General features: G+C 41.7%; 1 protein-coding gene across 1 annotated transcript; it reads left to right on the top strand.

The window, feature by feature from the left end:
• Window positions 1-1,182: 1,182 nt before the first annotated feature.
• On the top strand, window positions 1,183-25,707 carry LOC112107719 (calcium-activated chloride channel regulator 2). Its single transcript, XM_026655532.1, has 14 exons — window positions 1,183-1,350; window positions 2,861-2,998; window positions 4,938-5,088; window positions 7,385-7,493; window positions 8,571-8,739; window positions 9,726-9,953; window positions 13,714-13,941; window positions 15,013-15,190; window positions 16,810-16,916; window positions 18,759-18,983; window positions 20,532-20,802; window positions 22,845-23,015; window positions 23,998-24,237; window positions 25,227-25,707. The coding sequence occupies exons 1-14, from the start codon at window positions 1,183-1,185 to the stop codon at window positions 25,637-25,639; spliced, it is 2,796 nt and encodes a 931-aa protein (XP_026511317.1). The 3' UTR covers window positions 25,640-25,707.
• The last annotated feature ends 404 nt before the right edge of the window (window positions 25,708-26,111 follow it).

Here is a 26,111-nt window from a genome sequence, read left to right as displayed (position 1 = left end):
TTGCAACAGATTAGCATATCTGGCTCAACAAGACAGGTTCTGGAGGCCCAAACTGGCAGAGAAAACAGGCTCAGAGGTAGTCTCAGCACATCAGGTGACAGTCCCAAAGGGGTTTCTGTGACCGAACCCGTCACACCTGGAAGCTAAAGATCAAAGGCCTAAGCTGTATAAAGGGAAGACTAATGTATGCTTGATTTGAGTTAAAAAGTTATGAACTTGTAATCACAGGGAAAAAACTTTTTGTGGGGTTTGAAGGACTGACTCCTCCCAAATCCCCTTCTGGAGTTGGGTGAGGGAGGCAGGGTTATCTCTGGCAAGCTTAGTAGCATGTGTCTAGGTTCTTTTACTGTTTTGAATGTTTTCTCTGTAGTGCTTTTACCTTAAGAATAAATGTGCTTGCTTAGAAAGACCTGTTTGTGGTAATTTATAACTGTGGGCAGTTACACTGTTTATAGCCTCTGAAGAGAAAGCAAAGGGCAGGCATTCTGATTTGCTGGGGATATCACAGCACAGGCAGGGAACTCTGCTGCCTGGAAAATAAAATTCCTGGTCAGGAGGTAGAGACATGCATCTCTACATAAGAGAAATGACATCTGGAAGCCTAGGAAGCCCTTGCAGGATCATGGGGGGGGAGGGAGGAATGCAGTTGCCCTGAACTTTAACACCATCTCAAATCTGTTAAAAACATTGTTGGGGAAGAAAAGTTATTATCTGATCTTATCAGCTCATTCTTTAACCAATGGGTGTAATGGAGGGCACATTTGGGATCACAATGTCCATAGAGCTAGCAGAGGGCCCCTTCTCAGGAGGAATAATCAAGAGACAATAAGTAAAACCACTCTTACATTACCTGGTACTTAGCATGTGTTCATCCCTAAAGCAGTTTGGCCCCCGATCAGACCAGAAAGGTTGGGGATCTCTCTCTCTCTGCTCCGCCCGCCAGGGCGTGGAAAGTTAGCAAGATGCTCTCTTGCTGCTCCTACTGCGGGAGGGGGTGGAGGAAAACGGGCGAGCAGGTTAGGAGCCCCGTCTAGGGTGAGGCGAGCTGGGCCAGTTCCTAGACCGCCCTGCCGCGCTCCTCCCTCCTAGCTAGTGAGCTTGGCAGCCCAGCCCCGGCACCTTCCGGCATCGTGCAGGCAGCAGGGCGACTGTGCGGGGTCCGAGTCCCCCATTGCCCGCGGGATGAGCTGCGGAGACGGGGCTGCTGCTGCAGGCTGGCTGCTGACGCTGCTCACTCTGGCGGCCGCCCGGGGCGCTGCGGTGCGGCTGCAGGGCAATGGCTACGATGGGCTACTTGTTGCGATCAACCCGCAGGTGCCAGAAGACCAGAAACTCCTCGCAAACATCAAGGTAAGAGGCCCCACGCTCGAGCTCTTCCTGCAATACAAACCGGCTTCCCTGCAGCTTGAATCGTCCCACAGCTCACCCCCGTGAGTAGCACCAGTTCAATAAGGCAGAAGCAAGCCAGTGCAGTGCTGGGCTGGAACAGTCCCACTTTGGTTACACCCTGTGTGGCCTTCACCTTCCCTTGTGGGCTGCAGAAATGCTTGAGGGTTTTTTAAAAAGAGTCTGACCCCGCTAGGTTTTCACAAAGTATTTTTCACTGAAAGCTGCAAGGAATTCCTTGTCACAAGCTCACCGGAATGAAGCAAACTCCTGATATTAAGGGTGATGGGTATTTTTTAAAAAGCTATGTGCAGTAACACACCACTAACTCTGTTTCTATTGCTGAAGTTATTGCCAAGGTATAGATTCAAATAATGAATGTGGGGTGGCCCTGCTGAAGCTGGGCATCTGCCCAAGGGCATAGGGTATAACAATTTTTTTAGATAAAGATTGGATATTTTTCTAAGACATCTGCTCTAGGAATCATAGTGGAGAAGTTCTATGGCCTGTGTTTTAGTGGAGGTCAGACTAGATAATCACAATGGTCCCTTCTTGCCTTAGAGACTCTGTGAGTCTATGATGCATTTAGTATTTTGCTAGCATGTTGCTGCTATGTTAATATCTAGGTGTTCATCTAAGAAGGTGTGGCCTTCAACAGGCCCAGAGTTTCAACATGAAAGGGAATCTGCAGTAACAGCTCCAAAGCCAGTTGTTCTCCTAGTTCCACTCCTGACTGATATTGTGAAAGTTATTACGGCAATTGTAATTGGCCAGACAAGTGCAATGCAGTATGTATGTTTAACCTGTCTCATTAAAACTGAGCTTAAGTGAGATTGTTCAAGCATAATTTATACCAGCAGGTTACACATGTTACGCTTTATTGTTTGCAATTGTATTTATCACCAAAAGATGATCTGACTAGTGGATGAAGCTGAGGTGCAAGAATCAGATCTCTGTTTCTGGCTCTGACACGGATTCTCTCTCTAGCCTTGTTACAACCCTTATGTGACTCAGCTTATCAGCCTGTAAAGTGACAATAACAACATTTAGTCGAACCTCACAAAGGTGGTGTGGGAGTTAATGCACATTTGTAAAGCACATTGCCATCCTTGGATGAAAACACTATAAAAAGGTGAAGTATTTTTTTTTTCTTCTGATTGTCCAGATACTTTTCTACAGCTCTTGCTGCGCATAGTAACATACACCACTGACCTAATGCCCCAGTGACTCCAGTTGGTATGGCTACTTCCACCTTTTCATGTTTTCTGTATGTATAAATATCTTCTTTCTGTGTGTTCCATTCTATGCATCCGATGAAGTGGGCTGTAGCCCATGAAAGCTTATGCTCAAATAAATTTGTTAGTCTCTAAGGTGCCACATGTACTCCTGTTCTTTTTGCGGCTACAGACTAACACGGCTGCTACTCTGAAACCAGTAAGTTTACTGTAATTTTTTAATTTCATTTTATTACTAGGAAATGATAACTGAAGCTTCCTTTTATTTGTTCAATGCTACACAAAGAAGAGTCTATTTCCAGAATATAAAGATTTTAATACCTGCTACATGGAAAGCAAACAGTTATGAGAAACCAAAACATGAGTCATATGAAAAGGTAATATTTAAAGCCTGTCTTAGAAACTGAAGTACCATCATGAGCATGTTTTAAAAACAAATGTTCCTTTTACCCTATGGACACTAAACATCCATTTCCACCACTGAGTCTCTCCCCTTCCCATGCCAGATACACACTCCTCCTCCCCAGTGTACAAAAGCTACGTCACTGCACCAAGGCCCTGCTGTCTGCTCCTCTTCTTGCCCCCTTCTTTCACTCTTGACTATTTGGATGGCAAGAATGAAGGCTCATTAAGGCATTTCTGGATTTGACTTCCCCCCTTGACTATCCTATCTCCAGCTGAGGATGCTGCTTACGTACAAAACCTCTGGACTATATCAGTATTCACAAGTAAAAAGTCACCCAGTGGGCAGGCTTGCTGTTCTGTAAATCCACTTAAATATGTAGTTTGTGCACATTCCTTCATGCCCCTGGATAGCATTAAACCCAGAGATTCTCTGAATGTTTTTGTTTGAAGTTGACCCAACAGTTGGTACAGGCAATCTGCCCTACCAGTGTTATACAGCGGTGGTTCTCAACCAGGGGTCCAGGGCCCCCTGGGGGGTTGTGAGCAGATTTCAGGGGGGACCACCAATCAAGGCCAATGTTAGACCTGCTGTGGCCCAGGGAAGAAAGCCAAAGCGCAGGGCCCCAAGGCCCGCCACCAGGGGCTGAAGCTGAAGCCTGAGCAACTCTAGCTTAATAGGGCCACCTGTGGTATGGGGCCCTGGGCAGTTGCCTTGCTTGCTACACCCGAATGCTGGCCCTGGCTTTTATATGGAGAAAAACAGTTATTGTGGCACGGGTGGGCCAGGGAGTTTTAATAGCATGTTGGCGGCGGTGAGCGGGGGCTCACAAAGAAAAAGGTTCACTGATCATTACTTTTGGCATCTGTTTTCTGACTGGGGAGAAAATATCAGAGAAAAATAAAGAAAAACTTGTTTGGCTAATTATTTGAATGAAGGTTATCAATACTAGGCAAAAATAATGTTAAAATGATTTCCAAAATAAGTTAATGTGTTTCTACTGTCACAGAGCGATAGAATGTGTAAAATAGAACTTTTGAAAGGAAGAAACTGGCTACATACTAGAAAGGAAACAAGTATGAAGGGGGGATATGATAGAGGTCTATAAAATCATGAGTAGTATAGAGAAAGTAAAAAAGGAAGTGTTATTTACTCCTTCTCATAATATAAGAACAAGGGACCACCAAATGAAATTAATAGGTAGCAGGTTTAAAACCAACACAAGAAAGTATTTTTTCACGTAACACACTGTCAACCTCTGGAGCTCCTTGTCAGAGGGTGTTGTGAAGGCCAATACTATAACGGGGTTCAAAAGGGAGCTAGATAGATTTATGGAAGATAGGTCCATCAATGGCTATTAGCCAGGATGGACAGGAATGATGTCTCTAGCCTCTGTTTGCCAGAAGCTGGGATTGGGTGACAGGGCATGGATCACTTGATGATAACCTGTCTATTCATTCCCTTTGGGGCACCTGCCATTGGTCACTGTCAGAGGACAGGATACTGGTCCGACCCAGTATGGCCGTTCTTATGAAAAGAGTATTATCAAGAAAACTGCACACGTTATAAAAGTATTTGCTGGACCGTGGTGTCTCTGTTTATTGCTATATGTACAGGGACTGATTTTTATTTACCTTAAGGCCATTTTACACACTTTAGTCACGTAAGGAGGCCGGAGTATGAGTATAAATGTAATTTTCTCCCTCTTTAAGGCCCCTTTATTCTCCAGAAAGGTGTAATGTGGTCTTAGTGTAAATGAAAGTCAGACCCAAAATGTTTTTATGATTTGTATTGTACTAGCACTTAAGGGTCCCAGTCACAGACCAGGACCCCTCTGTGCTAGATGCTGTACTTACATAGAACAAAATATCACGACACTTAATTAATTAAACACGACATTTTTGTAATTTTAGGCAGAGGTCATAGTTGCTGCTCCTTATTGGAAACATGGAGATGAGCCATATACCCTACAATATGGAGAATGTGGAAACATGGGAAAATATATTCATTTCACACCTAACTTCCTAGTAAATGATTATTTGATTGATGTCTATGGATCACGGGGTAAATTTACTAAATCATTCTTAATTTTCTGTTTTTATTCTCCTTTGTGTTCAGCAAAAGAGGTGTATCTATGAGGACTCTCTATATAATAGTTGCTGTCACTTTCACGCGTGTAGAAGTCAATTACTAAGTATGCCAAGAGTCGTAATAATACTAGGTACTTGTATTGCTCCTTCCATCTGAAGACCTCAAAGTGCTTTACAAACATTAATAAAGTCTCACACCACTGTGAAGTAGGTTATTGGGATCTCAGCACTTTGCAGGATTGAGATATTTCTCCCCTGCCCCAAAATACACTTTATGTAGAGTAGTTATACAATAGTCCAAGTTTACCTCTCCTCAAATGTGTGGCCAAAAAAATCATAGAAATATATATGAGGTCATAGATCTAGTCTATTCTCTCTGCAGCAGGGCATGCTTAAACATACCTATACTATCCCTATTAAAAATCATATGACATGATGAAATCCAGAGACAAGGTGGGTGAGAAATTTCTTTTACTGGACCAACTTCTGTTGGTAAAAGAGACAAGCTTTTAAGCTCAGGTCTGAAGAAGAGTTCTGAGGAGCTTGAAAGCTTGTCTCTTTCACCAACAGAAGTTAATCCAGTAAAAGTTACCGTACTCACTTTGTCTTTCTCATATCCTGGGACCAACATGGCTACAATAACAGAGCAACCACTTGTGATATCCAGCCATATAAATAAGGAAAACTGATAGTATTCCAAAAATTATTTTTGTCAGGATTGTCCACTCATTACACGGGACATGAAGTTAATTTTGTTTAACGCAAAAGCACATATTAAATGCAATGATATCAATGACATAGATAAGTACTCATTAAGCTAAAAATGCTGTGAGTAGTCCCAATGAAGTCAGTGGGACTACTTATGTGAGTAATGCAAGTAGGGTTTGGAGAAGTACTTACTGGGCTGGCTAAGCCAATGTTACCTCTTTCTCTTCCTAATAATTGACTTTCATGATTCATGGTTGTGCCACTTGTGAGCTTCCAGGTGGTCATCTTTGCAATCACTTATGTGAGTGCCTAAGTAAGGATTTGCAAGACTGAGTCCATGAACGTTAAAAAGTCAAGGAGTGCCGAAGTTGTCATAGTAATATTAATTCATTTGCATGCACTGTGTATTCAAGCATACATGAAAAAGCTTAACTAATAATCTAAAATATCATACATGTGTAATTGAAGATAAGTTAATTTTATTATGAGCACCAGTAGGGTGTGGAAATTGTCTGCCTTTGACTCACAGGAGGCAACTAACTTAGGGTCAGTTCAATGGGAGTTGGATCTGGCCATTAGCCTCTTTGTTTCTTTCAAGCATGGAAAATTAGAGCCCAAGTTGAACTTGGGTTGTTGTTTTTTGTTTTGTTTGCTTTTTGAGCAATTATTTTCTTAAGAAAGTCTGTCAATTCAATAATGACAATAATGAAAACTGTGGAAATTATTGAAAACTTTTCTCCATTTCACTTTGGGTAAAACTGCTTCCCAAACACAGACATCACATGATGAGCATGGGGATGAGTGAGTACCCATTGCAGAGAGATTGACTGAGAGATTTAACTTTTCTGTGAGTTTCAATTCAGTGACTTTTTTCCATCAAATAGATGTGAAAATTCAAATCCAAATTATCTCGGCAATGGGCCCATTTTCAGGGGAAAATATGTGCAAAATTTGCATGCAAGTACCATGTCTAAATTCATAATAAAATGAAAAAAATGGAAAATTGCATAGTTGAACCCTTTGCTGCAAATGTTTCACAGATGTCTCTCTAGCAAGCACTACTTGCAAACCCTATGTTAAAATTGTATAGGGATTTGCTTTTGCCCCATTCCCTTGGCATCTAAAGAACTCAGTTCACCTAAAAGAAAATCAAGGAACCAGGAACCTTAAGTCTTTAATTACTGTTCATTGTGCACCTTCCTACAATTTCAATGCATATTAAAAAACAAAAACAAACCTCATTGCCCATCTGTGTCACTATAGGTTTAGGGCAAGCCCAGATATATAGTAAAGTTAGAAGGTAATTTTCAAAGAAATAAAAGCCAAGATTTTCAAATGAGAGTGTCTAGCGTTAGCCATATTTAAGCACCAATATAAATGGCTTGATTTTTTTTTTTTGAAAAATATTGAGCACCCACTCTTACTGTTCCACAGTGGGATTTGCTAGGTACTCAGTTACTATACATCTTTGCTGGTTGGTTTTATGTACAGTGATCTGTACAGACAAACAAACAGAATACATCTTACAGTACCCCTTAAGTTTCCATGTACTATTCCCACAGGCAGAGTTTTTGTCCATGAATGGGCCCACCTTCGGTGGGGGGTATTTGACGAGTATAATAATGAAAAGCCTTTCTATATAACTGGACAAAATCAAGTTAAAGTTACAAGGTAAGTTATTTTACTCTTTTAAATTCCAGTTCTGATCGGCTTTAGAAATATGGGTTTCAGTCGGGTACAAATCTGGTTTGTTTCTGTAAACTTCTCAAGTGTCTCTTTCTCTTAGTGCCTATTTCACCCCACATAAAAATATCCTACCTACACTGCAATTAGTTCATATGAATTGCATTAATTATTATCTTTCCTTGCTCCACATTGCATTTTCCTCTCTTAACACTGTTGTGGTTAGTGATTTGTCAAGGACACTGAGCCTGATTTTCTTCTGCATTGTTCCTGTAGACTCAGAATTGCTCTCAATCTGGAGAGGCAGATGTTCAGCAATTCCCTTTCCTGTTACCCCATCTATTTGGCTGTCTGTCAGCTGCCTGTTCCTTTTCTCTGCTGCCTCCTTTTTCTCTTTTCATTTTCCTAGTTGTCTTCTCTCCTCTAATCCCTCCCAATATTCTGCAGGCCCCATTCTTTCTTCCAAAGCTTCTTGTGCTGGGCTAGTTTTTCTTCACCTTCTCTGCCATTACTGCCTCAGAACTAGTACCATCACTGCTACGTGACCTGCTCTCATCCAGTGGGCTTGTCTCTGTTTCATCTTTTTTTCTCCATGCTGCCTCTCTTCCCATATGCCAGGGCTGGACATTAGAAAAAACAGCAACATGTTTTTACTTGTTAAAACTAGCACATTGTATCTGGAAGTCATTGAGAGACTATCACCATAAATCCACATGAAGCCATTTTAAGACAGTCACTTTTCAGAATGAAGTATTAACCATGAAATGCATGAAAAGCAAGACTAAATTCTGCAAGATTAATATTTTTGATTCACTCAATGGATTAGAATGACTGAAAAATCAAAAAATAGTAGAACTGGTCCTTCCTTGTGTATGGAATACATTTCTACAAAAAATACCTCTTCAAACACATTAATTGTGTGTAACTCATTAAGGCCATGATCCTGCAATTAGGCTCTGCCCAGTGGACAACTGTGTCATTAAAGTCAGTGCTCCACTCATACCCATAATTGGGGCCTAATTCCAGTCAGGAAGTTCTAAATTATAAATATTCTTTCATTCCCAGGTGTACATCTGACCTTACAGGGATCTATGTCTGTGAAAAAAAATCCTGCACTGAAGGAAATTGTGTCATTAATCAGCTGACGGGACTTTTTAAGGAAGGATGTGCATTTATTCCTGAGAGAACTCAAACTGCAAAGTCATCAATAATGTACATGCAAAGCTTATCATCTGTAAGTATAATCACAGAAAAATAGATTTTTTTCTACAAGCCACTCTACAGTTGCAAATATTACACTTTATCCTCCTTTTACAAATGCTAAGTTTGTTTAAACCTTTATCTCAGTAAACAAACTACACCTCTACCTCGATATAACGCTGTCCTCGGGAGCCAAAAAATCTTACCGCGTTATAGGTGAAACTGCGTTATATTGAACTTGCTTTGATCTGCTGGAGTGCGCAGCCCTGCCCCCCCAGAGCACTGCTTTACCGCGTTATATCCGAATTCGTGTTATATCGGGTCGCATTATATCGAGGTAGCAGTGTATTAAAAACATTTCTATCAATGAATGCTGAACTGTTTTCTATATACTGATGTCTCAATTATATATGACAGTCCATAATAAAAATCTAGAATATCTTTTGGACCCCTGGTATATTTCACAAATCAGACTCTACTTTTCAAACCATTATAGAAATGTACATTATATGCATTTGTGGATGTCCCTAAACTAGGATCATATAAGCAATATTGTTGTTTCCACAGGGGCAAATTCTGTAATCCTTACTCAGGCAAAAATTCCAGTGACTTTCAATGGAGTTTTGCGTAAATAAGGACTGGGCTCAGATTTTCGTCTTACTCATGATGGGTTAAATTATACTTCTTACATGGCACCTGCATGCTGGACATGAGAGGGAAACACAGTGCCTAAGCAGTAATATTAGATTAGGGGCTGCAATAGCTTAGTGGATTGGGCATGTGACTGCGAGAGAGAATTTCTAGGTTCTGTGCCTCACTCTGCCGTTAATTTGGGTAGCTCATTTAACCTGTGTCAGTGCCTCGGTTACTGTGTTGATAAAACAGATATAATAAAATTAACTGAAAGTGCTCCTGGCTCCTGTAGTAAAAGGCACTATATACTTCCACATTATTATTTTTCTTACATCAGTATTTGTATTCTTGTGTTGCTGGCTTTATTTATTTGTTTCCCACTTCTAGGTGGTTGAATTTTGTAATGAAAGTAACCATAATAGAGAAGCTCCCAATCTGCAAAACAGAATGTGCGACTATAGAAGTACCTGGGATGTAATAATAAGCTCTATGGACTTTAATAACACCCTTCCAAGGACCGACCCCAGCCTCCCACCTCCTCCTACCTTCTCATTGCTACAGAAGAGAGACAGAGTGATCTGTTTAGTTCTTGATGTTTCCCACAGCATGAATGGGGTAAATCGTCCCTCAGAAATATTACTGTCTGTTTATTGTAAACACATTTGACTTGTTTACATTATGCATTCAAACACCTTATCTATACTAACCAGGGGCTATTTTTTTGCTGACGAAATTTTTAATCCTGTCATGGGGTGGGTGGGGGCATGTGCGTGTGTTTAAAAAAACAACAACAAAACATGTATAGTGGTGATTATTAAGGCTAAGATTTAGTCACAGCTATTTTTAGTAAAAGTCAGGGACAGGTCACCGACAATAAACAAAAATTCATGGAGCCCGTGACCTGTCTGTGACTTTACTAAAAGTAGGGGGGAGGAATGGAGTCCTCGGGGGACCCACAGGCCGAGCCCCCCCACCATGGCGGGAGGCACAGCTCCGGTTCTAGTGGTTGCAGCGGGGGAGCACAGCTACGGAGGGGCGTGCAACCCCTGCTCCTGAGCTGGTTGCAGCTGCAGGATAGGAGTGTGCGGCCCTGGTGGCAGCCCCCCGCCAAGCCCTGGCAGCAGCCCTGGGAAGCTGCGGCCTGTGGACACTTGGCTCCCTCTGCAGCCGCCAGCGGGGGCATGCAGTCCCAGCTGCAGCATGGTCCCCACTGCAGCCCCCAGCACAAGCCAAGGGCTGGGGCACAGCGGGGGTGGGAGGTGTGCAGTCGGGGGTGGGGGAGAGGCACGCAGCCCCTGCTCTAGAGCTGGCTGCAGTTGTGGAACAGGGGTGCGTGGCTGGGGCTGCAGCCCCTGCCTAGCCCCAACTGCAATGGGGGAGGGCACATGGCCCTGGGATGTAGCGAGGGGGCGTGCATGGTCCCCGCTGCAGCCCCTGGTGGAAGCCGTGGGGCTGGGACGCAGCCACAGGGAGCGCACAGCTCCTGCTCCCGAGCTGGCTGCAGCTCCTGGACAGGGACTCACAGCCCAGCTGCAGCCCCCATCCCCCCCCCCCCCCCCAAGCCACAGGGTGGGGGCTGCTTCCAGCCCTCCAGCCCCAGTTGAAGGGCAGGGATGCAAAGTCCTAGATGGGAGAATGAAATTCGAAGACTGAAAACTGATAAAAATTTCAAAGTTAGCCTCTGATTTTGGGTGCCTCAGTGTTTGGGTGTCCGCTTTAGGCAAGATATTGTTAGTCGTGCTGAGAAGTCACAAATTCTCTTGGATTTCAATGGGTGCTTACCATCTACCAAAACCAGGCCCAAAGTGTCTCAAGTTGGATTCCAGACACTGAGACACTTAAGATCAAAGGTCACTTTTAAAAAAGGCTCTCTCCTGCCAGTGGGGGGCTGCTGGAACAGGCTACCATTTCTTCCAAGGGTACGTCTACACTGGGAGAGTGCATCTGAAGAAGTGAGGTTTTTACCCACGAAAGCTTATGCCCAAATAAATCTGTTAGTCTTTAAGGTGCCACCAGACTCCTTGTTACTTTTAAAGATGTTTCCTTTTCTCTTTACCCCCCAAATAAACAGGAACCCAAACCAGTAGTCTCCTGTATAACCTCCCTGGCCCCAACCCGTTCAAACGTTGGCTATGTTTGGATTTAGAATGTGTGACCCATTGCCTCATTTTCCAGGTTATGGATGTAATTGGATCCAAAAGGTGGGAAAAAATTCTGCTTCAGAAATCTTTTGAAACAGAAATTAAATCCCACTCCTAGCCCTCAGGTGGCTCCCCCTGTTAAGAGCTCAGCTAGGAAGCCCTTTATATATAAGCTATCTGCATATAGCAGTGGTTCTCAACCTATTTACCACTGTGGGCGGCCTTCAATGTATTATGTGGGCCACATCCGATACTACCTGTATAGCCCTGAGGATGTCACATGGGCTGCAGCGGTCACATGGGCTGCAGTGTGCTGATTGGGCCACAGGTTGAGACCTACTGACATAGACAGATATACATGGCTTTTAGACAGAACTCTTCTAACACATTCTATTCTTTCAGGCTCCCACTTATGGTTGCTGCCATTCTCTTGGGCTCTCTCCTGCCAGTGGGGGGCTGCTGGAACAGGCTACCATTTCTTCTAAGGGTATGTCTACACTGGGAGAGTGCTTCCCATCTTAGGTAGAGAGACATGTGCAAGCTCTGCTCCAAATAGCATAATAAACAGAGCAGTGTAGCTGGAAGTACCACATGTGACCGCTCAGGCTAGTGACTTGAGTGCAAACCTGCCCAGACACTCTGAGTACCTACTTGGGAGTTTGGGTGCAGGAGGGGGTTAGGGTTGTGGACTCCAGCTGGGCAGCACTTACCTGAAGCAGCTCTCGGAAGTGGCCAGCATGTCCGGCTCCTAGGTGCAGGGGTGGCCAGGTGGCTTTGCGTGCTGCCCGTGTCTGCAGGAGCCGCCCCCGCAGCTCCCATTGGCCGTGGTTCCCGGCCAATGGGAGCTGTGGGGATGGTGCTCGTGGCAGGGGTAGCATGCGGATCCTCCCTGGCCGCTCCCTGCACCGAGGAGCCGGATAAGCCGGCTGCTTCCGGGAGCCGCGTGGAGCCAGAGCCAGCAGGGAGCCTTAGCAGTCCTAGAGCCATCAGGGTCCCTTTTTAACGGGGTGTTCCAGTCGAAAACCGGACATCTGGCAACCCTAGCTGCCCCTGGCTACACTGCTATTTTTAGTGTGCTAGCTCAGCCAGTCTGTCTACTGGAGCTGGGAAACATGCTGCCAGCTGCAGTGTAAATATACCCTGAGAGCTGTAGCAGTCTGGCCTTCCTGACTGCTAGAGCTACCTATACTCCTCTCACCATTATCTTGTGTTACCACTGTCTGTCTGTTCTATACATCTCTTGTTTCTCATACTATGCTTAGATTGTAAGTTCTGTTGGGGGCAGGAACTTTGTGTTAGGCATATAGGGTGCGTACTAGCACAGGGCCCTGCTTTCCGACTGGGGCCAATAGACACTGCCACAATACTCCTATATCACTGCTAATTGTAATAAAGTAGAATTACAAATCCCAGAAAACCTTGCCTGGGAATCTATTCCCCCAGTGTCTGTGTGTGAGGGAGAAGGGTCAGCTGCCCATTGAATTACAAGGAAGTATGGGGTTCTTTTCATCCCTTAGGGTCTCATTTTTTGCTTCCAATCAAGAAAGGAATTCCTTCCCATCTCAACTGATTTTCTCTCTCAGAAACCCTCACAGTTTAACTGGCCTGCTACAGGTAGGAATCCTGAGCTGTAATAGAGCTGCTTTCCTGCAATTAGCCCACTGGTCAGCCTCTCAGGACTCTACCGTCACTTCCCTTCTACTGATTCGATATTGCCTTAGCAAGTTTCTTATTCAATCTAACTGACTTTTCTTCATTGAACATGACAGCAGCTGGCTGGGACCATTTGTAAATACCTAGGACTGTTCCAGCCGAACCAGGGCTGTTACCAGCTCTGTGATTTCCATTAACTCGGAAGGGGCATTGCCTGTGTAGGTGATCCTGTACCAGACTTCATACTGCAGGGCTCATTTGTTTCATCCAGCCTTTGAAGAGAGGTCAGGGAATTTGGACTATAGGCTCATGTAGGGGGTTTTAGAATTTGACTATGCTACTGCTAGGTAAAGCTGATTGAGCTGCACATTTTGGTTTTGTAATTTTAAATAATTGGTAGGGCATGCAGAGCCTGTCCATGGGCACCTTTTATTCTAAACTGAAACTAGTTTTTGAATATGCAGTATTTTATGCTGTTTTTCTCTAAGATGCTGTTCTTTTCAGCAGATAATTTAGAGGTGCCTGGTTTCATTATTGCGAATTATTAATAGCACTGTTTGCTTTGAACTTTTTATATATAGGATGATCGGTTCAATCGACTGCGTCAGGCAGCAGAACTGTATCTACTGCAAGTTGTTGAAGACAATTCTTATGTTGGTATTGTCACCTTCAATAACGAAGGAGAAATCAGAAGTCAGTTGCGTCAAATAGTCAACAAGGACATAAGGAAACGGCTTGCTTCTTACCTACCTACTGCTGCACCTAGTGGAGGAACAAACATTTGTGTGGGTCTCCAGCTGGGATTTGAGGTGAATTGTGAAGTCACTAATTATGAACATTTCTGGGTTTTTGTTGCTATATCAAATGGAGTCTGTTGATTATATTGTTTTAAATAATTTTTATTGGTTTTCCACTATACATACAATACATTTACAACCTACTAAATATCATAACTAATAAAATTGGATATTTCAAGGGAGGGTATTAGTTTAAAAAAAAAAAAACTTTCCTTTAATTAGTTTACATTGCATAGTCTTTCTTTCATAGATTTAATGATCTGTATTTTAACATGCAATTTTAGCACTAGAAATCACCCAAATGAAAAGTTTCTGAACTCTCCAAAACTCTTTCATCTACTATTGAAAGTGCAGTTCTGCTTTGATAAGTGATTAAACAACAATGGCACTTCTTACTCTGCAGACCTGCTCCCTGTGTGTGTACTCAGGATCATATCTGCCAACACTAATGACTTAAATACATTTTAACTACTTTTTATTCCTGTTTACCCTACAGGGTCAACACAGCTGGAAGAGTGAGTGGAATTCCATTATTTCTTGTGCATCAACAGCTCTAATCAGTTGCAACTATGCAAACACACTGAATGTTGCATGGGGTTAGCCCAGGACATAATTTGGCTAGCAAAATCTTTATTACTGGTGGATGATAAATTAAAAGGAAAGAATCCAGCTTGACATTCAGAGTTAGCAGGGATGATAGATAAAAATAAATATAATAAAAAACAGCTGAGCATATTTGATATGGAAATACTTTGAGAGACAACAAGCCTAGAACCCCTGGATGCTATTTAATGGTATTTGTGTCCTGCACAAGTACACTGGGAAGGGGGTAATGTTGAAGGGGTTCCCTGTGCTCTTTCCTTCTGAAGTTTACCTATACAGGACATTCTTAATTTAGTTGATATTATTTCTTCACTCCATAACATAATGGATACGAAATGCAGAGAAATTGATGAATATAAGAGAATTTGCATTATGTTTGCTTTGATATACTTCCTCTTACAATGCCATTTTCCTGTACCTGTATGTGCAGAGCATATAATGTACATTTTTTCATATTAATACTTAGTGCTTTATTATCAGGTGATTAAAAAACAAGATGGAAATATATATGGTTCTGAAATTATATTACTGACAGCTGGAGAAGACAGTGGGATAATCGAATGCTTTTCTAACGTAATTAACAGTGGATCGATCATTCACACCATTGCTCTTGGCCCATCTGCTGCTAAAGAAGTTGAACAATTAGCCCATGAGACAGGTAAAAAATTTTTTACAAACCATGTCCCCAATCCTATAAACCCTTGGCTCAAATAGTAAAGTAAACAGAGTAAAGTTAAGTAAATATGTAGATGTTTGCTTGACTGTGGAGCTGTCCCTCTTGTGTTTGGTTAAAACAATCTATGGTTGTTTGCAGTGTTGTAGCTCTCTCTCTCTCAAACAATCTGTGCTACTATGTAGGTAGTGTCTCTGTACTCTGAAGGAACTACTACTAAAGAATACTGCTTTTGCAGAGCTGAGCTGATAATTCATAATGAGTAGTTTGTCAATTTTTCCCTTTTTATTTTCTGTTTGAAACGTCCATGAGAAGACTTCAAGACTCTCACGTGTAGACATTATTCAAAATTATTTGCGAATTTCTTATTCCTATACAATTGCTCACTAACAGTTCATTCCCAATATTTAACATACTGATTTTTGTGCTGCATTGGTAAGATACATAAGTCATGTGGTAATGTTTCTGTTCCTTGATTGGATGGCTTATTTAACGAACTTACATGGCTAGACTCTGAGTATTTTAGCAGAATATAAAAATGAAAATTGAATTTCAGTGAATAGAGAAGCCTCAAGCTTAAAATTCCCTTTTCCATCTCAACCATTTAAATGCCTGAGATCAGTGAGACAAACTATGAGTAAGGACCATTTGTCATGGAGTGGCCCTCCACACAAGGGTCAATTTCACCCAAGGATTGAAGTGGGACTTAATGTAGACCTTGTGTTGGCCCTCTTTACAAAGGTGAATTTTATTCTATGTGAATGTATGTTACAAGGTCAGATCCAGGGCCTAAGTTCTAAGTTTCCAAAAGTGAACAATAATTTTTGGAGCCTCATTTTTGCATAGCCATCATTACATGGTTAGGGTTGCATAGTCTAACCCCTACTCACACAAATAGCCTTATTAAAGCCAAGGGGTCTAATCATGTAAGAACTCGCCAGCATGTGTGAGGGCACCAGTATCGCCCTTTGTTTTAAACTGGGCACTCACAAATGGAGGCATGCAAAATCATTAGTCACTTTTGAAAGTGCTGATCACCCATACCTCTATTTTAAATCAATAGAACCGTTGGGGGCTGAACACCTTTGACAACTAGGCCAAATATGTCTAAAGCTACTAGGCACTAAAAAATTGTGATGTCCATAAAAATGAGGCCACTTTTGGAAACCTGGCCCTAAATGTCTAAGCAGCGTCCAGTCCTGTAATCCTTATTCATTCATAAAGCTTTCGTCACAAGTTGTCTCATTTAGTAAGGCTTAGAGGATTGGGTCTGTAATGCAGTTGGAATGCATCCTGTAAATAATGTAAAATGACTACTATGATTTTTAAAATCAAGAGAGTCATTCAGAGATGGTACATTTAGATTGTCACTGTGATGAGACCTATTTTGAAAGCAGTGGGAGAGCTTTTAATTACCAACTATTAAAGTCCATGTTTGTTATGTAGCAATCCTCATGTTGCTTTGAAAACATCGGGCTAAGATTCTTGTGGCGAGTTGATTCTATATCAGTTAAATCTGGGTTCATATATCAAGTATGTCAAAAGACTGTACAACAGCAAAAATTGAGTTTCTATTACAAAATAAAAACTGTACTCTATTTCAGGGGGCTTAGCGTTTTTTGCCTCCGATAGACTGGACTCCAATGACCTAATTGATGGTTTCTGCGCAATTTCATCAGGGAGTGGAGATACTTTCAGTCATTCCATTCAGGTCGGTCTTGTAACCAGTTTTAATGCTTTGGTTTCCCAGTTAATTGACTAGCACTGCAGCATTAGTAAAACTTTTGTATTATGCTGTATGTATTTATTTTGAAAGAGGCATGGAAGTAGTAATTAAGGATGGGCAAACCAGTTCAGGCAAAGTAAGAACTGAACCTCCTGTAAGGTTTTGATCAATTCACAAACCCTTCTTTCCCCTCTTTGCATCTTTCCTACCTGTCAGCCCACAGCAAACTTCTCTAAGCCTCCCTTTGCTGTGACCACCACTCTCACCTTTACAGGACAGCTGCTGGGCCTAGCTGAGTTTGTGTTAGGCACTGGTCTGTCCACTTTGAGTTCTTGTACAATGTGCTGTGCTTTAGCATTTTACCACAAGCTCTGATACATGCTAGAGCACATGCACTTCTTCATATGGAGGTGTGTGAAGGTTTGCAGCAGGTTCAGCTGAGCACCATATATCACCTAGTGATACAAACAGAGGCTGAAGAGGAGACAGGAGTATCTCCACCAGGGCTTCTTTTGTCGGTGTGCAAAGAAGGGTGTGGAAATAGATTGCCAAGAGTAGGATGTACTAGAACATTGACTCTCAAAAAGAAAAGGAGAATATTGTGAATACACAATTTGGCCCAATCCTCGGCTGGTGTAAATAAGCTTCGCTTAATTGAATATGGGCATCTGTACAGATAAAATATGTGCTGCTTTAACTATCCTCCTAGTGTGGATGAAGATATACCAGTATAAAAGTATTTATACTGATACAGCTATTCCTGCACAGGAAAAGGAATAAGCTATCCCAGTATAAGATCCCTTTATACCAGCATAACTGAGTCCACACTACAATTGTACTGGTATAACTATTTTGGTAAAATATCCCATCCCCTGACTGAAATAGTTATGGTGGTGCAACTTTTTCAAGTAAAAACAACAAGGAGTCCTTGTGGATCTTAGAGACTAACAAATTTATTTGGGCATAAGCTTTCATGGGCTAAAACCCACTTCATCAGATGCATGGAGTGGAAAATACAGTAGAGAGGTATAAATACACAGCATATGAAAAGATGGGAGTTGCCTTACCAAGTGGGGGGTCAGTGCTAACGAGCCAATTCAATAAAGGTGGAAGTGGGCTATTCTCAATGGTTCATTAGCACTGACCCATCCAGGGAACCATCCAGGAACTATGGCTCACCCAAAGAATGGGCTCCTATCTCCTCCCAGCTGTCTTTATTTTTATGCCTTGCACCGCACTGAGCTCTCTGTCAGCACTCAACAAATAATTAATAACACGAGAGGCCTTTTCCAGCCCTAGTACTCACCTTATGAGTACACCAACTCCTCCATATTTAGACAGCCACAGAAAGTTTTTTGCAACTTTGGTTCCTATCTTTTAACCAGTTACTAATCCATAAGAGGACCTTCCCTCTTATCCCATGACTACCTACTTTGCTTAAGAGCCTTTGGTGAGGGACCTTTTTCAAAGACTTTCTGAAAGTCTAAGTACACTATGTTCACTGGATCATCCCAACATATATTTGAGCTTGTCAGAAATTCCATCTAGTAGAGAGAATTGTGTGCATCATGTTGGGAAGAAAGCCATTGGGCCTGAATATTCTTTCATTTATACCAGTGTAACTTCTCTGATTTCAGTGGAATTACTGCTGAAGTATACTCAGAAGAACAAGAGGAAAATTATGAAGACAAATGTCTTAATATGTATTTTGTCCTATTTAAGCATGAGATTTTATTTTTAAGGGTAAAATGGAAGGTCTTATCTGGGGCAAAATGCGCTTTTTTTTTTTATCTAGTAATTCTGTGGTTTTTTTTTTTTCTCTGATAGATTGAAAGCGCTGGTGAAAGGACTGAGAGCTATAAGCAGTTTAGTAGGACAGTGTCTATTGATAGCACAGTAGGAAAGGATACCTTCTTTGTAGTAACATGGCAGACTGCTGAACCTCCGAGGATCACTCTCCTTGATCCCAATGGAAAAAACTACACCAATAAGGACTTTGAGGTTAATACAGTGTTGCAGGTAGCTCGTCTCCAGATTCCAGGAATTGCAGAGGTAGAAATTAACTTCTCTTTTGTCATTTGATCATAACCAATCAGGGCCGCCCAGAGGATTCAGGGGGCCTGGGACAAAGCAATTTTGGGGGCCCCTTCCATTAAAAAAAAGTTGCAATCCCATAGAATACTGTATTCTTGTGGGGGCCCCTGAGGGGCCCGGGGCCTGGGGCAAATTGCCCCACTTGCCTTCCCCCCCCCCCCCCCCCGGGCGGCCCTGTAACCAGGGCTGGTGCAAGGAAGTTTTGCCCTAGGCGAAACTTCCACCTTGTGTCCCCCCCCCAGCCCTGTGGCAGCTCCCTGCCCCCATCCATCCTGAGGCACCCCCATGGCAGCTCCCCACCCCCCCGGCCTGGGGAGCCATGCAGCACCTCTCCACCCCAGCTCACCTCTGCTCCGCCTCCTCCCCGAGCATGCTGCCCCCACTCTAATTCTCCTCCCAGGCTTGCGGCGCCACACAGCTGATTGGCGCTGCAAGCCTGGGAGGCGGGAGAAGTGGAGCGGCGACCGTGCGCTCAGGGAGGAACGCTGTAAAAAAAAAAAAATTGGGGGCACCGCTTTTTGGTGCCCCCAAATCTTGGCGCCCTAGGCAACCGCCTAGTTCACCTTAATGGTAGCACCGGCCCTGCCTGTAACCAATGTGTGAAACATGAATTATTTAAATTGTAATCACATATGGAATAATTGAACAGAGTGTGATATGATGACTCTGCCACATTGCAATTTCATAACCTTTTGTTTTACCCACTGAGCAGAAAAATGGGTCTCTTTAGATTTAAAAGAGACTTTAAAGCTTATACGCATCTTATTTTCACTTCCTTTAAAGTAGAATTCACCTCCACATCTCCCAACCCCTCACTGCTATGCCAGGGGTCCATTTTCTTCCTTTTTATTTCCCTGTCTGATATGTAGCACCAAAAGGATTGAAATGATTTGTTAAAATTTACAAAGCCATAATTGAAAAGAACCAGTACTTTAAAAACATCAAATTAAAAGGCTCAAGAATAAAGGAAAAGGAGAGAGACATCTCCAGAGATTAAAAGGAGCATGTGAAGACTGAACTAATCCAGTGTGTGTAATTCCTTTTGAAATACTCACAAAATTAGTGCATGTTAAAGTTGCTAACAAGATTTGTTAAAACAATGACATCCAGTGCATCAGCTTTTTGTTAAAATTTATATATTTCCTAATTATTCTTTTGCGCACTCAGACTCCATGAGACTAGAGGTGCTGAATTTTATACCACTGAAGGGCATGAATCTGTAAACCCTTCTTCACATGAGAAGCCCTTTCTCATAAGTAATCCATTGAGGCCAAAGGCAAATACTTCAATGAGTAAAGACGACTCGCATGTGAAAGGCTTTTTAAAATCCCACTCTGTGACAAATTCTGTCACTCTTAGTCACATAGAATAATATTTACTCAGTGATTTAAACGAGGCTATAGGAAGAGTAAGGTACTCGGCACGAGTAAGGATGTCAGAATCAAGCCCAAAATTAAAATCCTTGATCAAAGGGGGGTTCTTTAATTTTAAAATATTATTTTTCAGGTTGGGGAGTGGACCTACACTCTCATGAATACTCACCTATCCCCTCAAGCTCTAACTATGACAGTGACTTCTCGAGCAGCAAACTCTACTATACCTGCAATAACTGTGAAAGCCCACATCAGTAATGATAGAAACGAATACCCTAGATCGATGGTTGTTTATGCACAAGTCAGTCGAGGGCTTTCACCTATTCTTGGAGCAAATGTAACTGCCATTATCAAACCAGAGACTGGAGATCCACTTATCTTGGACCTTTTAGACAATGGTGCAGGTAAGGAGGCTCTTGTGACACATGTTGCAATTTTACAAAAAAAAATCAAAGGGCTATCTTAATTGCTAATGCATTGTATGATTTTTAAACAATGTGCTGAGAGATATTGGCCCTGATTTCAATCTCACTTACATGAGTGCAACTGACATTAGTAGAATTACTCCTAGTTTAGGTCCCTGTTCTGCAAAGCACTTCAGCATGCGCTTAATTAAAAGCGTGTGCATAGTCCCACTGAAGTGTTAACAGAGTTCTGGTGTATACTCTATTTGAGTGGGCCCAGTCTTCTACTCCCCTTCAAATGGAGGGACATGGATGGTGTTCTGTATTTGTAGTATAAAGCCAATAACACCAAACACACATTACTTCTCAGTAATAAGTATTTTGCAGGATCAGGCCCTTAAGTTTCTTGCCCTGAGGAGCTAACAGTTTGAGCCTGATTCTCCAGTGCCTTGCACCCGGTGCAATCGTTTGCATCTATGTGAAGTGGTGTAAAACATCACCATTCTGCTTTAGTACCATTCACACCCATTATACATTTGCTTTGCACTGCTTTAAATGACTATGTGAGGTGCAAGGCACTGACAAATCAGTCGTTGTCTATGTATTTTGTGAAGCGATGTGTATCTCTGTGCTGCACCATACCTATTATAAAGGCTTTTTATAGACGGTAATTATCACTTCATAATTTTATTAACTGACATTTCTGTAAATTGGGAGGTGACTTATACATTGTTTTCTTTTGTATAATTATCTAGCATTTACTGCTATGATGAATCTAATCCCAGTTACATCACCACTTATTTAATTTACTCATTGCTGTCATCCTTAGAGCTAAGGCCCCTATCAGAATCCAGTTGATGTCACTAGGACTCCATGTGGGAATAAGAGCCCATGCCTGAAAATCCCTTTGTAGGACTGAGACCTAAGTGTTTTCAGCTTCTCCTCTGGACCTTTATTTATTTCCCTGCCCCCAACCTCCTCAAATCTTCCTCAGTGGAGCTAGCTGTTGCTTCAAAAAGGACACTTAGCTTCTTGCTTCTGCAGTGTGTGGCAGCTGAATCTGCTGTAACAGTTTCTGAAAGCACAGATTATATGTGAGAGGCACCCAGGAAATGTAAAGATTTTAATGTGAATGGTGCTCTTGACTTGTCATCTGTTATATGCAATTTGTGCGACTACACTTACTACTGAATCATACTCGCAGTTGGCTTTTTGGCATCTTCAGCAATTTTAATGGTGTATAGCCAGGGGAACAAATGTGCTGTGGCCTGTCTTTTGCTGGTGTGCAAGGCCTTCCAGAACAGGCTGTAACTAGGGTTTTATTTGGTTCATAGTTCACATCAAGTCATAACCTGCCAACGGTGAAGTGCTACCAACAATTAACAAGGGTTCCCATAAAAATTTTACGATGCAACCAACTGCCAAGTGTATATATGCTTACAGGAAGGAAGTATGAGGGAATTAGGAATCTATTCTTTCTCATAACCAGTGAGAAAGGAGGCACTACCAATTGCCTCACAACGCCCCTTCAATTTTTGGCAGAATTTTAATAAAGACCTCCCTGGATCTCCCTCCAGCTGCACAACCGTGCCTATCTGTTGAAAGCATAATACTTGCATCATTGTCTTTTAACTGAGCATTGTGGTTTGATTCTGTGGCCTTTTTCTTACAGTGGTCTGACTTTGGCTCACTTGGTTTTAATGATATAGTTGTATGATCATCTGTGCTGGGAATCAATAGGCCCAAGAGATGAAAATCCCTTAACTCTCCCATGCTGAGAAATCAGCTGCTCCTTCAGTCAGTATCCCTGAGGGTGATAAGCAAGCTTTCTAGTTTCCGATTGCATTCTCTTGGTCACTTTATAAACCGCCTGGGCAAAATTATTCTCTGATTTTGTACAGCACCAAAGTCAATGGAGTTGCACGGGCTATAAGTCAGAGCAGAATTTGCCTCCATCCCTGCCTTTGAGTTTCCTTCTAACAATGAAGAACTAACTAATGCAGTAATTTCTTTGTGCTAATTCTGTTGTTTTTTATGTCTAGGGTCAGACATTATCAAGAATGACGGTGTCTATTCCAGGTACATCTATTCTTTCTCTGAAAATGGCAGATACAACTTGAAAGTACGTGTTCAACGAGCTAACAAGACTGTCAGACCACACCCCACAGTGCCATGGAGTCATTCTATGTATATACCCGGTTACATAGACAATGGTAAGATGGAGTAATGCGGGCTGAGGCATGTAAAACAAACTCCATTGTGGATACACTGGAATAAATAACTGCATCACATTCTCTCAAACACTGTTAAAGGGCATTAGAGCATTGACATCCTTGCTAAGAGATCTTCATAAGTATAAGGATCTGCCCAGCTGGATGATATTAGTTTTGGATGCTTTTCAGAAATTGTTTTAACTAAATTCTGCCCTTTCTACACAAGAGCAAAAAATGGGTAGTTAAAACCGTGTTTAAAGTAAGTTTAAAATAATTATTTCTTAAAACACTACTTTTGTAATGTAGATAGCACCTTAGAAGGAATAAATCCACACGGATTTATGTTTTGCCTGTGAAAAAAGCAGATGTTGGAAGTTCTCCTGCCTCTACATCTGTAAAGTGCCATGTACCTCAATGGCACTGGAAAATCATAATCAATCATCTTACATTCAGAATTGTTATAAAGGTTTAGCAAATGTCAAACACTTACCATTTTATGCTGAGTCCCAACTACTTCACTTAGGTATTATTTTCATTCTCATTAATTCAGTATTCTTGAAGATACAGAGAACATACTATGGAGTGATTCTGGTCTCTCAACACCACCGAGTTCAATGGAAACAACACGGAGTCCCGTGGCACCTTAAAGACTAACAGATTTATTTGGGCATAAGCTTTCGTGGGTAAAAAACACACTTCTTCAGATGCATGAAGTGGGTTTTTTACCCACGAAAGCTTATGCCCAAATAAATCTGTTAGTCTTTAAGTGCCACCGGACTCCTCGTTGTTTTTGTGGCTGCAGACTAACACGGCTACCCCTCTGATACTTGAGTTCAATGGAGTTATTCCTGATTTACAGCAGTATAGGTGAGATCAGAATTGGGGTCATTATATCTTCAGAGCTCCATAATGTGAAAATATTGCGACAAGTCCAGTTGTGGGTGAGGTTTTATGTTAGTTTTTTTTGTGTATGTGGCTGTAGGTAAGATCCAGATGAACCCACCAAGACCCTCCGTCATCAGTAATGAAGATATTCAAACCAGAGTAGGTGGCTTCAGCAGAACAGCCTCAGGAGGCTCCTTCATAATGTCTGCTGTTCCTACTAGACCCTATACTGATGTGTTTCCACCATGTAAAATTATTGATCTTCATGCCAGAACAGCCAATGATATGATTATTTTATCATGGACAGCATCAGGGGATGATCTTGACCAGGGGCAAGGTATGTTTGATGGTCTGTCGCTTGTCATCTGATTGCAATGAAAGTGCAGTGACTGAAAGAAATTTTCACTGGTTCTGCTTAACTGTGCTCACAAAAACTTGCAACCACAACCATTTTGTACAGTGAAAACACACCTTTTTTTAAGTATCAGTACAGGTTTTGCCTGTGCAAACCAATATGCTTCTGAAGCATGAGAGCAAGTGAAGAAACTTTCTGAAATTTTTTACCCAATATTTCTATGGTGTTGGTATGAAAAAAAAAGTCATTATGAACCAGTGTGCTACCCATAACTGACCTATATGTGCCATTCCTGTCACTCAGCATGAAACACAGCATACAAAAGATTTTGGAAGAATTCGATCTTATTGAAGTCAATAGGAGTTTTGCCATTAACTTCAATGGGGCCAGAATTTCACTCCAGGTTTTGGGATGATTTTGGACTGATTAGGCCAATGGGTTTTAAAAGAATTTCAAAAGTAGTGCTTGCAATTGTGATGGGAGGCTTTACCTTCATAATATTGTGGTATTGGTTTCTGAACAGCCACAGAAGGGAGCCATGTGGTCTCCAAATGTGAAGGGAGAGAGTGGAGTGAAGAGTGAAAGCCTTTGACTCAACAATTTTACTGTAATTTTACTACTTCATTCTAGGCTGAATTGAGTGAAGTTGGTAGGGCTGTGAGGCTTTGGATGAGGACAGAATTAGCCCATTCTGGCTATTAATTTCAATGTCGTGAATCTTTGTCTTCAGTGAGATTTCAAGTTCACAAGTGCTTCCTCAAGTCTCCCTCAAGTTAGCAGAGCAAGTGTTCTGTTATGGGATCTGTCCAGCATGCAACCTTCACTGTTCAGATGGTTGAATAGGGTGACTGGAATAGGCGCTCACTTGTGTTGCTAACAATTTGACTGCTTCTAAAGGAACAGATCAACAGTTTTAATTACAGGGTTAAATACATTCGGTATAATCTATGTTGACATATTTCCATTTTCAGCTGCAAGTTACGAAATAAGAACAAGTGAAAGTCCTCTGGAACTAAGAGACAACTTTGATAAAACTATGTTGGTGAATACTTCTGATTTGACACCTCAGCATGCTGGGTACAAGGAAATATTTGTATTTAAACCAGAAGCTTTTGCAACAGAAAATATCACCATCATCTATGTGGCTGTATGTGCCATTGATAAAGCCTCTCTGCACTCTGATATATCTAATATAGCACAAGCAGTGAAGTTTGTTCCCCCAATGGATTATCTCACTGGTAATATTGAGTACAGTGTTTCAAGGATAGTGTTGCTAGGATTCGGGTTAATAACAGCAGTTTGCCTTATTACAAGTGCAACCATATGTGCTTTAAAGAAAAGGAAGAAAGTGGTTATCGCAGAAACTGCAACAAATCTACTGTGACTTAAGGTGAAAGTTTGGATGATGTCTACTTATTTTTCTAGTAGCTGTTTCGATTGTTTTTTTCAAAAGCTACATAAAAATAATTGCACTAGTACAGAAAAGGGTATATAAAAACAATTGTAAAGCCATAATGCAGAACTATATGAAACTGCTGTGATTTAGTAATAGTATCATACTGCACGTACACTGCATACCTGAATGGCCAGGTCAGATTAAAACTACATTGTATGTACTGCATATATATATACACCCTAAACTCATGCCACTTAAAGCTTTATGCCACTTGATTACATATTTATATATATACAGTATGATGAAAAAGCTGTAATTAAATTATTCATTCAATGTCTTAAATCTATTTGCAAAAGAAGACGTACAGTGAGGTTTCCTGCGGCTGCCTGTATGGTGAACATCTTTATAATTAAGTTCTCATGCATGTCATGGCATCCGGAGGGAGCAGTTGTTTAGAAGT

The sequence above is a fragment of the Terrapene carolina genome, unplaced genomic scaffold (assembly GCF_002925995.2).
Source record: "Terrapene carolina triunguis isolate 2854851 unplaced genomic scaffold, T_m_triunguis-2.0 Scaffold210, whole genome shotgun sequence".
In the NCBI taxonomy this organism is placed as follows: domain Eukaryota; kingdom Metazoa; phylum Chordata; order Testudines; family Emydidae; genus Terrapene; species Terrapene triunguis.
The sequence above is the reverse complement of the archived record's forward strand: the minus strand, read 5'-3'. Positions and strand labels throughout refer to the sequence as shown.